Below are 12,764 nucleotides of genomic sequence, written 5' to 3'. Positions count from 1 at the left end.
TACATGGCACGATGAAGTTAGTGTAGTTGAACCTGGTGACAAAATAATTAGATTATCTTTGAAATCATCAACACAAATCTCACAAAACAAAATCATATTGCTCATTTTCATAAAGGTTTAGCAATTTGTTCGCGTAGTACTTACAAATTTCATGTCCACAGTATATGCAGTCGCTCGGATACTGCCCTCAGTTCTCCGGGCTCGACGGGTTCCTCACGGGCTATGACAACTTGAAGCTGCTCTTGACCTTACGAGGACTAAACGCCGCAGACGTCGAGAGCGAAATCAAAGCTTGGATCGAGACCGTCGGTGAGCGACTCAGATCCGAGACGGGAAAGGACCGATTCCATATAGTTTCCCTGTGGATAGTATTGAAGTGACTTACCCGTGCCGCAGGTTTGGAGCAGTACGCACGGCGCGCGGTGTCGGGCTACTCGGGCGGCTGCGCGCGTCGGCTGGCGGCGGCGGCGGCGCTGAGTCGCGGGGGGGCGGTGACGCTGCTGGACGAGCCCACCGCCGGGGTGGACGTGGCCGCGCGCCGCAGGGTGTGGGCCGCGCTGAGGCGCGCCCAGCCGCACCGCGCCGTGGTGGTCACCTCGCACAGGTAACGTGTGTGCGTGCGTGTGCGTCTGTCTGTCTGTCCGTCTGTCCGTCCGTCCGTCCGTCCGTCCGTCCGTCCGTCCGTCCGTCCGTCCGTCCGTCCGGCCGTGTGTGTGTGTGACGTGCTACACCTATATGTGTGTCGGTAACGAGTGCGACGTGTCCGCAGTATGGACGAGATGGAGGCGCTGTGCGGGCGGATCGCCATCATGGCGGGCGGGCGGGTGCGTGCGCTGGGCGAGCCGGCCGTGTGTGTGTGTGTGTGACGTGCTACACCTGTATGAGTGTCGGTAACGAGTGCGACGTGTCCGCAGTATGGACGAGATGGAGGCGCTGTGCGGGCGGATCGCCATCATGGCGGGCGGGCGGGTGCGTGCGCTGGGCGAGCCGGCCGTGTGTGTGTGTGTGACGTGCTACACCTGTATGAGTGTCGGTAACGAGTGCGACGTGTCCGCAGTATGGACGAGATGGAGGCGCTGTGCGGGCGGATCGCCATCATGGCGGGCGGGCGGGTGCGTGCGCTGGGCGAGCCGGCCGTGTGTGTGTGTGTGACGTGCTACACCTGTATGAGTGTCGGTAACGAGTGCGACGTGTCCGCAGTATGGACGAGATGGAGGCGCTGTGCGGGCGGATCGCCATCATGGCGGGCGGGCGGGTGCGTGCGCTGGGCGAGCCGGCCGTGTGTGTGTGTGTGACGTGCTACACCTGTATGAGTGTCGGTAACGAGTGCGACGTGTCCGCAGTATGGACGAGATGGAGGCGCTGTGCGGGCGGATCGCCATCATGGCGGGCGGGCGGGTGCGTGCGCTGGGCGAGCCGGCCGTGTGTGTGTGTGTGACGTGCTACACCTGTATGAGTGTCGGTAACGAGTGCGACGTGTCCGCAGTATGGACGAGATGGAGGCGCTGTGCGGGCGGATCGCCATCATGGCGGGCGGGCGGGTGCGTGCGCTGGGCGAGCCGGCCGTGTGTGTGTGTGTGACGTGCTACACCTGTATGAGTGTCGGTAACGAGTGCGACGTGTCCGCAGTATGGACGAGATGGAGGCGCTGTGCGGGCGGATCGCCATCATGGCGGGCGGGCGGGTGCGTGCGCTGGGCGAGCCGGCCGTGTGTGTGTGTGTGACGTGCTACACCTGTATGAGTGTCGGTAACGAGTGCGACGTGTCCGCAGTATGGACGAGATGGAGGCGCTGTGCGGGCGGATCGCCATCATGGCGGGCGGGCGGGTGCGTGCGCTGGGCGAGCCGGCCGTGTGTGTGTGTGTGACGTGCTACACCTGTATGAGTGTCGGTAACGAGTGCGACGTGTCCGCAGTATGGACGAGATGGAGGCGCTGTGCGGGCGGATCGCCATCATGGCGGGCGGGCGGGTGCGTGCGCTGGGCGAGCCGGCCGTGTGTGTGTGTGTGACGTGCTACACCTGTATGAGTGTCGGTAACGAGTGCGACGTGTCCGCAGTATGGACGAGATGGAGGCGCTGTGCGGGCGGATCGCCATCATGGCGGGCGGGCGGGTGCGTGCGCTGGGCGAGCCGGCCGTGTGTGTGTGTGTGACGTGCTACACCTGTATGAGTGTCGGTAACGAGTGCGACGTGTCCGCAGTATGGACGAGATGGAGGCGCTGTGCGGGCGGATCGCCATCATGGCGGGCGGGCGGGTGCGTGCGCTGGGCGAGCCGGCCGTGTGTGTGTGTGTGACGTGCTACACCTGTATGAGTGTCGGTAACGAGTGCGACGTGTCCGCAGTATGGACGAGATGGAGGCGCTGTGCGGGCGGATCGCCATCATGGCGGGCGGGCGGGTGCGTGCGCTGGGCGAGCCGGCCGTGTGTGTGTGTGTGACGTGCTACACCTGTATGAGTGTCGGTAACGAGTGCGACGTGTCCGCAGTATGGACGAGATGGAGGCGCTGTGCGGGCGGATCGCCATCATGGCGGGCGGGCGGGTGCGTGCGCTGGGCGAGCCGGCCGTGTGTGTGTGTGTGACGTGCTACACCTGTATGAGTGTCGGTAACGAGTGCGACGTGTCCGCAGTATGGACGAGATGGAGGCGCTGTGCGGGCGGATCGCCATCATGGCGGGCGGGCGGGTGCGTGCGCTGGGCGAGCCGGCCGTGTGTGTGTGTGTGACGTGCTACACCTGTATGAGTGTCGGTAACGAGTGCGACGTGTCCGCAGTATGGACGAGATGGAGGCGCTGTGCGGGCGGATCGCCATCATGGCGGGCGGGCGGGTGCGTGCGCTGGGCGAGCCGGCCGTGTGTGTGTGTGTGACGTGCTACACCTGTATGAGTGTCGGTAACGAGTGCGACGTGTCCGCAGTATGGACGAGATGGAGGCGCTGTGCGGGCGGATCGCCATCATGGCGGGCGGGCGGGTGCGTGCGCTGGGCGAGCCGGCCGTGTGTGTGTGTGTGACGTGCTACACCTGTATGAGTGTCGGTAACGAGTGCGACGTGTCCGCAGTATGGACGAGATGGAGGCGCTGTGCGGGCGGATCGCCATCATGGCGGGCGGGCGGGTGCGTGCGCTGGGCGAGCCGGCCGTGTGTGTGTGTGTGACGTGCTACACCTGTATGAGTGTCGGTAACGAGTGCGACGTGTCCGCAGTATGGACGAGATGGAGGCGCTGTGCGGGCGGATCGCCATCATGGCGGGCGGGCGGGTGCGTGCGCTGGGCGAGCCGGCCGTGTGTGTGTGTGTGACGTGCTACACCTGTATGAGTGTCGGTAACGAGTGCGACGTGTCCGCAGTATGGACGAGATGGAGGCGCTGTGCGGGCGGATCGCCATCATGGCGGGCGGGCGGGTGCGTGCGCTGGGCGAGCCGGCCGTGTGTGTGTGTGTGACGTGCTACACCTGTATGAGTGTCGGTAACGAGTGCGACGTGTCCGCAGTATGGACGAGATGGAGGCGCTGTGCGGGCGGATCGCCATCATGGCGGGCGGGCGGGTGCGTGCGCTGGGCGAGCCGGCCGTGTGTGTGTGTGTGACGTGCTACACCTGTATGAGTGTCGGTAACGAGTGCGACGTGTCCGCAGTATGGACGAGATGGAGGCGCTGTGCGGGCGGATCGCCATCATGGCGGGCGGGCGGGTGCGTGCGCTGGGCGAGCCGGCCGTGTGTGTGTGTGTGACGTGCTACACCTGTATGAGTGTCGGTAACGAGTGCGACGTGTCCGCAGTATGGACGAGATGGAGGCGCTGTGCGGGCGGATCGCCATCATGGCGGGCGGGCGGGTGCGTGCGCTGGGCGAGCCGGCCGTGTGTGTGTGTGTGACGTGCTACACCTGTATGAGTGTCGGTAACGAGTGCGACGTGTCCGCAGTATGGACGAGATGGAGGCGCTGTGCGGGCGGATCGCCATCATGGCGGGCGGGCGGGTGCGTGCGCTGGGCGAGCCGGCCGTGTGTGTGTGTGTGACGTGCTACACCTGTATGAGTGTCGGTAACGAGTGCGACGTGTCCGCAGTATGGACGAGATGGAGGCGCTGTGCGGGCGGATCGCCATCATGGCGGGCGGGCGGGTGCGTGCGCTGGGCGAGCCGGCCGTGTGTGTGTGTGTGACGTGCTACACCTGTATGAGTGTCGGTAACGAGTGCGACGTGTCCGCAGTATGGACGAGATGGAGGCGCTGTGCGGGCGGATCGCCATCATGGCGGGCGGGCGGGTGCGTGCGCTGGGCGAGCCGGCCGTGTGTGTGTGTGTGACGTGCTACACCTGTATGAGTGTCGGTAACGAGTGCGACGTGTCCGCAGTATGGACGAGATGGAGGCGCTGTGCGGGCGGATCGCCATCATGGCGGGCGGGCGGGTGCGTGCGCTGGGCGAGCCGGCCGTGTGTGTGTGTGTGACGTGCTACACCTGTATGAGTGTCGGTAACGAGTGCGACGTGTCCGCAGTATGGACGAGATGGAGGCGCTGTGCGGGCGGATCGCCATCATGGCGGGCGGGCGGGTGCGTGCGCTGGGCGAGCCGGCCGTGTGTGTGTGTGTGACGTGCTACACCTGTATGAGTGTCGGTAACGAGTGCGACGTGTCCGCAGTATGGACGAGATGGAGGCGCTGTGCGGGCGGATCGCCATCATGGCGGGCGGGCGGGTGCGTGCGCTGGGCGAGCCGGCCGTGTGTGTGTGTGTGACGTGCTACACCTGTATGAGTGTCGGTAACGAGTGCGACGTGTCCGCAGTATGGACGAGATGGAGGCGCTGTGCGGGCGGATCGCCATCATGGCGGGCGGGCGGGTGCGTGCGCTGGGCGAGCCGGCCGTGTGTGTGTGTGTGACGTGCTACACCTGTATGAGTGTCGGTAACGAGTGCGACGTGTCCGCAGTATGGACGAGATGGAGGCGCTGTGCGGGCGGATCGCCATCATGGCGGGCGGGCGGGTGCGTGCGCTGGGCGAGCCGGCCGTGTGTGTGTGTGTGACGTGCTACACCTGTATGAGTGTCGGTAACGAGTGCGACGTGTCCGCAGTATGGACGAGATGGAGGCGCTGTGCGGGCGGATCGCCATCATGGCGGGCGGGCGGGTGCGTGCGCTGGGCGAGCCGGCCGTGTGTGTGTGTGTGACGTGCTACACCTGTATGAGTGTCGGTAACGAGTGCGACGTGTCCGCAGTATGGACGAGATGGAGGCGCTGTGCGGGCGGATCGCCATCATGGCGGGCGGGCGGGTGCGTGCGCTGGGCGAGCCGGCCGTGTGTGTGTGTGTGACGTGCTACACCTGTATGAGTGTCGGTAACGAGTGCGACGTGTCCGCAGTATGGACGAGATGGAGGCGCTGTGCGGGCGGATCGCCATCATGGCGGGCGGGCGGGTGCGTGCGCTGGGCGAGCCGGCCGTGTGTGTGTGTGTGACGTGCTACACCTGTATGAGTGTCGGTAACGAGTGCGACGTGTCCGCAGTATGGACGAGATGGAGGCGCTGTGCGGGCGGATCGCCATCATGGCGGGCGGGCGGGTGCGTGCGCTGGGCGAGCCGGCCGTGTGTGTGTGTGTGACGTGCTACACCTGTATGAGTGTCGGTAACGAGTGCGACGTGTCCGCAGTATGGACGAGATGGAGGCGCTGTGCGGGCGGATCGCCATCATGGCGGGCGGGCGGGTGCGTGCGCTGGGCGAGCCGGCCGTGTGTGTGTGTGTGACGTGCTACACCTGTATGAGTGTCGGTAACGAGTGCGACGTGTCCGCAGTATGGACGAGATGGAGGCGCTGTGCGGGCGGATCGCCATCATGGCGGGCGGGCGGGTGCGTGCGCTGGGCGAGCCGGCCGTGTGTGTGTGTGTGACGTGCTACACCTGTATGAGTGTCGGTAACGAGTGCGACGTGTCCGCAGTATGGACGAGATGGAGGCGCTGTGCGGGCGGATCGCCATCATGGCGGGCGGGCGGGTGCGTGCGCTGGGCGAGCCGGCCGTGTGTGTGTGTGTGACGTGCTACACCTGTATGAGTGTCGGTAACGAGTGCGACGTGTCCGCAGTATGGACGAGATGGAGGCGCTGTGCGGGCGGATCGCCATCATGGCGGGCGGGCGGGTGCGTGCGCTGGGCGAGCCGGCCGTGTGTGTGTGTGTGACGTGCTACACCTGTATGAGTGTCGGTAACGAGTGCGACGTGTCCGCAGTATGGACGAGATGGAGGCGCTGTGCGGGCGGATCGCCATCATGGCGGGCGGGCGGGTGCGTGCGCTGGGCGAGCCGGCCGTGTGTGTGTGTGTGACGTGCTACACCTGTATGAGTGTCGGTAACGAGTGCGACGTGTCCGCAGTATGGACGAGATGGAGGCGCTGTGCGGGCGGATCGCCATCATGGCGGGCGGGCGGGTGCGTGCGCTGGGCGAGCCGGCCGTGTGTGTGTGTGTGACGTGCTACACCTGTATGAGTGTCGGTAACGAGTGCGACGTGTCCGCAGTATGGACGAGATGGAGGCGCTGTGCGGGCGGATCGCCATCATGGCGGGCGGGCGGGTGCGTGCGCTGGGCGAGCCGGCCGTGTGTGTGTGTGTGACGTGCTACACCTGTATGAGTGTCGGTAACGAGTGCGACGTGTCCGCAGTATGGACGAGATGGAGGCGCTGTGCGGGCGGATCGCCATCATGGCGGGCGGGCGGGTGCGTGCGCTGGGCGAGCCGGCCGTGTGTGTGTGTGTGACGTGCTACACCTGTATGAGTGTCGGTAACGAGTGCGACGTGTCCGCAGTATGGACGAGATGGAGGCGCTGTGCGGGCGGATCGCCATCATGGCGGGCGGGCGGGTGCGTGCGCTGGGCGAGCCGGCCGTGTGTGTGTGTGTGTGACGTGCTACACCTGTATGAGTGTCGGTAACGAGTGCGACGTGTCCGCAGTATGGACGAGATGGAGGCGCTGTGCGGGCGGATCGCCATCATGGCGGGCGGGCGGGTGCGTGCGCTGGGCGAGCCGGCCGTGTGTGTGTGTGTGACGTGCTACACCTGTATGAGTGTCGGTAACGAGTGCGACGTGTCCGCAGTATGGACGAGATGGAGGCGCTGTGCGGGCGGATCGCCATCATGGCGGGCGGGCGGGTGCGTGCGCTGGGCGAGCCGGCGGAGCTGCGCGCGGCGCACGCGGCGGGACACGCCGTGCTCATCAAGCTCACCACCCCTGCAGCTACTGATGGTGAACGAAATCTTGTTACTGATAAGCTCATCGGCATTGCTTCTCCCTCTTTATCACGTTAAATAAATAATAGAAATAAGCTGATATATAAAAACTATGGGCTTAGTATATATAGTTAAAATAAATATGACAAAGAATTGTTTTTAATATGTATAAAATATAGTTTATTTACTGTCATATATTCAGTAACAATCATTAAAAATGAAATGAAATATTCAATATTTTTCGTATATGACAGTAAATAAGTGAGAATAAAATATATTTAAGTAAAAAACATCGTATCGTTTGTTAAAATAACGTGTGAAATGTGAAAATAACGCGTGAAATATGAGAATAACGTGTGAAAGCTGCGGAATGGAGCATGAGCAACGTAAGTTGTTTCGTTTGTAGATCTTGCAGTCGAGATCATTTTTACGTATTCCTGTTATAAATAAAAGAAATGTGAAAATAACGCGTAAAATGAGAAAATAACGAGTAAAATGTGAAAATAACGTGTGAAATGTGAATATAACGTGTGAAAGCTGCGGAATTCTTCTTCTCATCTCAAAATTTTTAACCATAGATATCTCCATGATATCTCCATAACCATGGGGTACCGAAGGGTGGCAGTGGTACCGAGGGTAGCGACCTTCTCCCCCAGTTCAACTACAGTACCACTTTTGTTGCAATATATAAATTTTACAAAGTAAATTGATAGTTACAATACGCAGTTCTATAATTGAATTCGATAAGCATCTAATTTTCCTATGTATATTCTATCGGCCTTAGATTTTCCACATTCGTAAAACTCATTATTTGTTTCAGTGACTGATAGTTCTAAATCCGAAGTAAACCGTTTGAAAGCAGCTCTGCAACAAGCGTTTAACTGCACCCTACGAGATGAACATAAGGTAAACTTTATTATCACTTTCAATAACACTTACTCTATATTCATACTTAATATTATGCTTTGATAGAAAGTTTTTACTAATTAAAAAAAAAACAATTTAAACATATAAAAATAGCTCGTGACTCAACTTCGACATATACGGTGTATGTCACGGACATTCGTCCATATGATAAATCCTTGGATTTTTAAGTTTTCAGGAAAATACTTTGTTTCCTATTAGCTGTGTAATTTTTTTCTTTTACTTGGCTTTATTAATCATAGCTTTTATTGCCAAGATCTGTCTTACGACTAACGCTCCTCCACTCTGCACGATCTTTTTCATTATTCTCGATTTGACCATTGGCCCTTATGTCGACGACATCTAGCCAGCGCTTTGTTTGTTATGCGGGAGGTTTAGTTCCTATAAAGAAGTTGCACAATCTATCGATAATCGCAACATCTTCATTTCCGTTTTATGAAGTTCTTGAGTGTGCAGAGATAGTGCTGGCCAGCGCTCAGTTCCATAAAAGAGGACCGGTTAAATAATGCTCTTGTATATCTGTCCATTAAGCTTGATCGATACTTACTCATACTTCGCCACATTTAGCTTGAGACTGCTGTTTTTAAGAAGGAACAAAGAGCCGGGCCCTTTGTACACTAACTACAGGAATCGTTAAGAATCAGGTTTCGGCAACAGCGGTTCTAACCTGCTTTTGCTTCAGCCTGTAATATTCCACTACTCGGCATAGGCCTCTTTTCCCATGTAGGAGAAGGATCAGAGCTTAATCCACCACGCTGCTCCAATGCGGGTTGGCGGATATATTCCCTATTATGAGTAACGATCGCTATCAGGTACATGATAACAACCGAGACCGACGGCTTAACGTGCTCTCCGAGGCACGGTAGGGAGGCCTAAAAGGACTGCACAAACACCCAGACCACGGCAAACACCTGTATGGCCAATACAAATGTTTGTCATGTGCGGGGATCGAACCCGCAACCGCCAGCGTGACAGGTACAATACATGGCTGTGACCGTTGCGCTAACACGGCGTTTAACCAGAGAAGCAGAATTGCGATAACAGTCTCTAAGTATGCCAATATAGGCTTCAAGCATACCTTTCAAGCGTAACACCCACTAAATACATTGAGGAGGCACAAAGTCAAAAGCCTTTTACAAAACTAAAAACAAAGCTCTCCTTTTGTTGCTGTATGCTTTCATCAAAGTTCTGAGCGCAAAAAAGGGATATATAGTGCCTGATCCTAGCTGGAACCTATACTGACAGTCAGTCAACACACCCCTAACGAAGCTTGCGGTCGATAACACGTTAGAAGAGCTACATTGTGACACTTGACCATGTTCTATGGAAGTTGACTCCCATAGTAAGACCGCGATCTTAGATACTGTCCCTGTTCTTGTAAATGGGGATGGTGATGCTAAGGCGTCACTGGCTAGGTTCCAATATACAAGATGCAGTTGAAGGGAGCTCAAAGACTTCCAATACTCGATTTACCAGTCGATTCCCGATTTTTCAAATGGCGAAAACAATCACGGATTTCGTTAGATGTTATTAGAGCAACAAGTTCTGGGTTATGTAGTGACTCACTTGGAAGATTATATGGGTGCTGGATGTTTAGAACTCCCTGGAAGTAGCTTTTCCATCTATCCTTCACAGAGACGTGCTTACAAAGCAGCGTGTCCTGAGAGTCTCTAATGTAAAGATCTTCAGCCCAGCTTGTAAGCTATTGCTTCTCCGCAATTTCAAGCTTACCATATAGTGGTGATACACTCTCTCTACGGGTTATGGCTACCACTCTCTTGCTGGCACGTTTGGCAGCATTGTACACTTCACTATCTTCAGGAGAGTTCGTATGTTGTCCATTTTTAAAAGCTTAATTTTTTAAGCTAAGTCTTCTTTGCTCGAATCACCACCTTCACTTAGTCACCTTAGAAACGCCATTGTGACTTTCCTATCACAGTGATTGCGGATTGTGTTTTATCCCAAAACTCTTGAGCAGTTCTGGTGTGAGCTTACAAATTTTGACTCTCAACCTCTACTAGGAAGTTAGCTTTTCACGGCTAGTTTATTTTTCGGTTGGACTAAATCGCCCTCGACAAGGAGACGCTGATGGGCCGTCAGGCTTTCGCCTGGAATCATTAGCTCTGTTGTGCCCAAAATATTTTGCTACTATTTAGAAATCTGAGGGTGTAAGATAAGGGTTGTATGGTGGATGCTTTAAGACTTCCCAGTCAAAGTCTCTCAATTTTTGTTTTGGCTACAGACAAAAAGAAAGACAAAGATATATGCTCGAGTGTATCGTGATGAAAGACAACAAATTTTTTTTGTTGATCAATTATGGCCGCTTATTCTCAATTTTTTGCCTAAGTCTCATAGGATGTCAAGACTTATATTGCAAAGAAGGGCTATTCGCAGTATTTACTATCTTGGCGCTCAAGTTTCCTTACGGGATGTTTTTCATAAGGTTCGTGCGATTTCCCCAGTTTCGCGATAGTCTGTGCGCGATCTTTGATGATATTACGTGGTCCACTTTTCGTCACCTGTAATCAACCTGAGAGAGAATTGCAAATGAATACCGGGTCCATTAGGTTTCTTTCAGGGGGTTCATGTGGCACCCATATATTGATCCTTTTTTTGTAAAGCCAGCCTTGTTCCAGTGGGTAGAAACTATTATATGCTCAATTTTTAGATCTTCAGCTATATCAATATATAATACTCAAATGTCGATCTAGCTCCACTTTTTCAAAAATGTCGTCACGTTTATCCATAACTGGACGACCAGAGCAAAATGCAACTTTGACATCAAAATTTCCTGACTGAGAACGCTAAAACTAATTAAAAAATAAATGAATTACTGACACCGCATTAGGTCCGTAACGACACAAAAATTTTTTCGCGGCTTGAGTCGGATTTCTACCTTTATTTAAAGTAAAACTTTAAAGTGTACCAATTTCTTTCTTGAATTCGCCTTTTTTGGCGGAAAGAAAAGCAAATAAAAAATGGTGGGAAACTGTTTTCTACTTACGTTTGATTTCATATTTAAAATGCCACCTTTGCATGGTATCGAAACTAGCCACAAATTACAAACAATACAGTAACCAAAAAGATTGTAATGCAACTTTATACTAGAAAATACGATAGGACTATTTCCCCGACCTATTATATTTTTATAGTAACATATTAACTCAAAACTCTCTTGCAGACGATGTTGCACTACCACATCGAGTCCCCGCTGCGCTACAGCGAGCTGTTCTCGGAGCTGGAGCGCCTCAAGGGCGAGTTCGCGCTGTTCGAGGACTACTCGCTGACGGAGACCACGCTCGAGGAAGTGTTCTTGTCTCTGGCGCGGGAGGACGGGCCCGCACCCGTCTAGACCATGCACGTGTTATATTTAACTTTAAAACACTTTAATTATTTAAATAACCTTTAAATAAAATTTGAAGGTCAATCAGTTAAAATGTCATATGCCGTGTCTATGGCACTAAACGACTATATGTCTAATAATTTGTGTGCTAAAAATAAAAAATATGTGTTGCACAAGGAATCAGTATTAAGCATTCCATTTAAACATATTTTCCATATAAAAAATATTTATTATCAAAGAAATTCATCCACCATTTTTAATTGTATAGGTCTACTTAATATGATGGTAACTTAAGTACTTTTATGGAAATGTGATATTTACAAGTTATTAAGTATATTACGGTCTTATAACTTTTGTAAAGTATATAAACATTATTCCGAATTCGAGGCAAAATTGGAAATGCTCTGTCAATTTTCGAAATCTCATTTTAAAAGCATTAGCTTAACGTATAGTCTCTCTATAGTTTTAAAACGCGAACGAATTATTTGGTAAACTCTGTCCAATTAAGATACAATATGTCTCATGTGCTCAATTTCAAGAAGACAGCTACTCTTTTATTCAGATAAAATACCGATAAGTCAGATAAATACATTTTAGTCATACATATAAGATTTGTAACTATATGATTTAACTGTAAACCAAATAAATAACGGATTTATTTATTTTTTAGAACTTATAAAGCTGTCTATTACCTGTGTTAATTTTTAGCAACTATTTCTAAGTCATAACGCTGGCGGCACCACTGATTTCGAAAGAAACCCTGTGCCAGTTAAACTAACGCGTCTGCGATCCGGCGTCGGTCGTGTCGTTTCGTATTTACAAAGTATTGTAAAAAATATCTACAAGAATGATCAAATAATTATCGAGTAAAAATATAAGTCACAGTGTGTATAGAATTTTTGTGTAATATTTATACCGTATTATAGGTATGACTGATTGAATGTAATTTTTATGAAAATGTATGCACTTATGTCTATTGGTAAATTTCTGTAAATAAAACATTTAAAGAAATACACATTTTTTTTTTTAAATAAAATCCTACATTTTCCAACTTGTATTTTGTTGTATTTTGAAAATAAAAACTCTAATTTTCTTTTAATCTTTAAACTCTAAACGTCTTCTTGGACCAGTGAACAGTAATCTGATGACGCTATCACTCAGCTATCGCAGAAATCGTTATTATGACACAAAATAATTTTTCGTAACTTTTGTAATCACCAGAAAGACGATTACTATTCCTTTCTTAAACGAGTGTGCATTAATAGTGCTTTAGACACGTCTGAAGTAAAACTAACTACT

General features: G+C 53.0%; 1 protein-coding gene across 1 annotated transcript in view; it reads left to right on the top strand.

The window, feature by feature from the left end:
• LOC123661798 (phospholipid-transporting ATPase ABCA3-like) overlaps positions 1-12,478 on the top strand; it is a 62,186-nt gene extending 49,708 nt beyond the window's left edge. Inside the window, exons 30-34 of the mRNA XM_045596738.1 lie at positions 162-309; positions 397-604; positions 7,066-7,214; positions 8,019-8,104; positions 11,304-12,478. Of these exons, the coding sequence (XP_045452694.1) occupies positions 162-309; positions 397-604; positions 7,066-7,214; positions 8,019-8,104; positions 11,304-11,474 (762 nt within the window). The 3' untranslated portion in view covers positions 11,475-12,478. The remainder of the gene's footprint in view (positions 1-161; positions 310-396; positions 605-7,065; positions 7,215-8,018; positions 8,105-11,303) is intronic.
• Positions 12,479-12,764: the final 286 nt, after the last annotated feature.

The sequence above is a fragment of the Melitaea cinxia genome, chromosome 17 (assembly GCF_905220565.1).
Source record: "Melitaea cinxia chromosome 17, ilMelCinx1.1, whole genome shotgun sequence".
Lineage (NCBI taxonomy): Eukaryota > Metazoa > Arthropoda > Insecta > Lepidoptera > Nymphalidae > Melitaea > Melitaea cinxia.
This window is presented reverse-complemented; position numbering and strand designations above follow the sequence as displayed.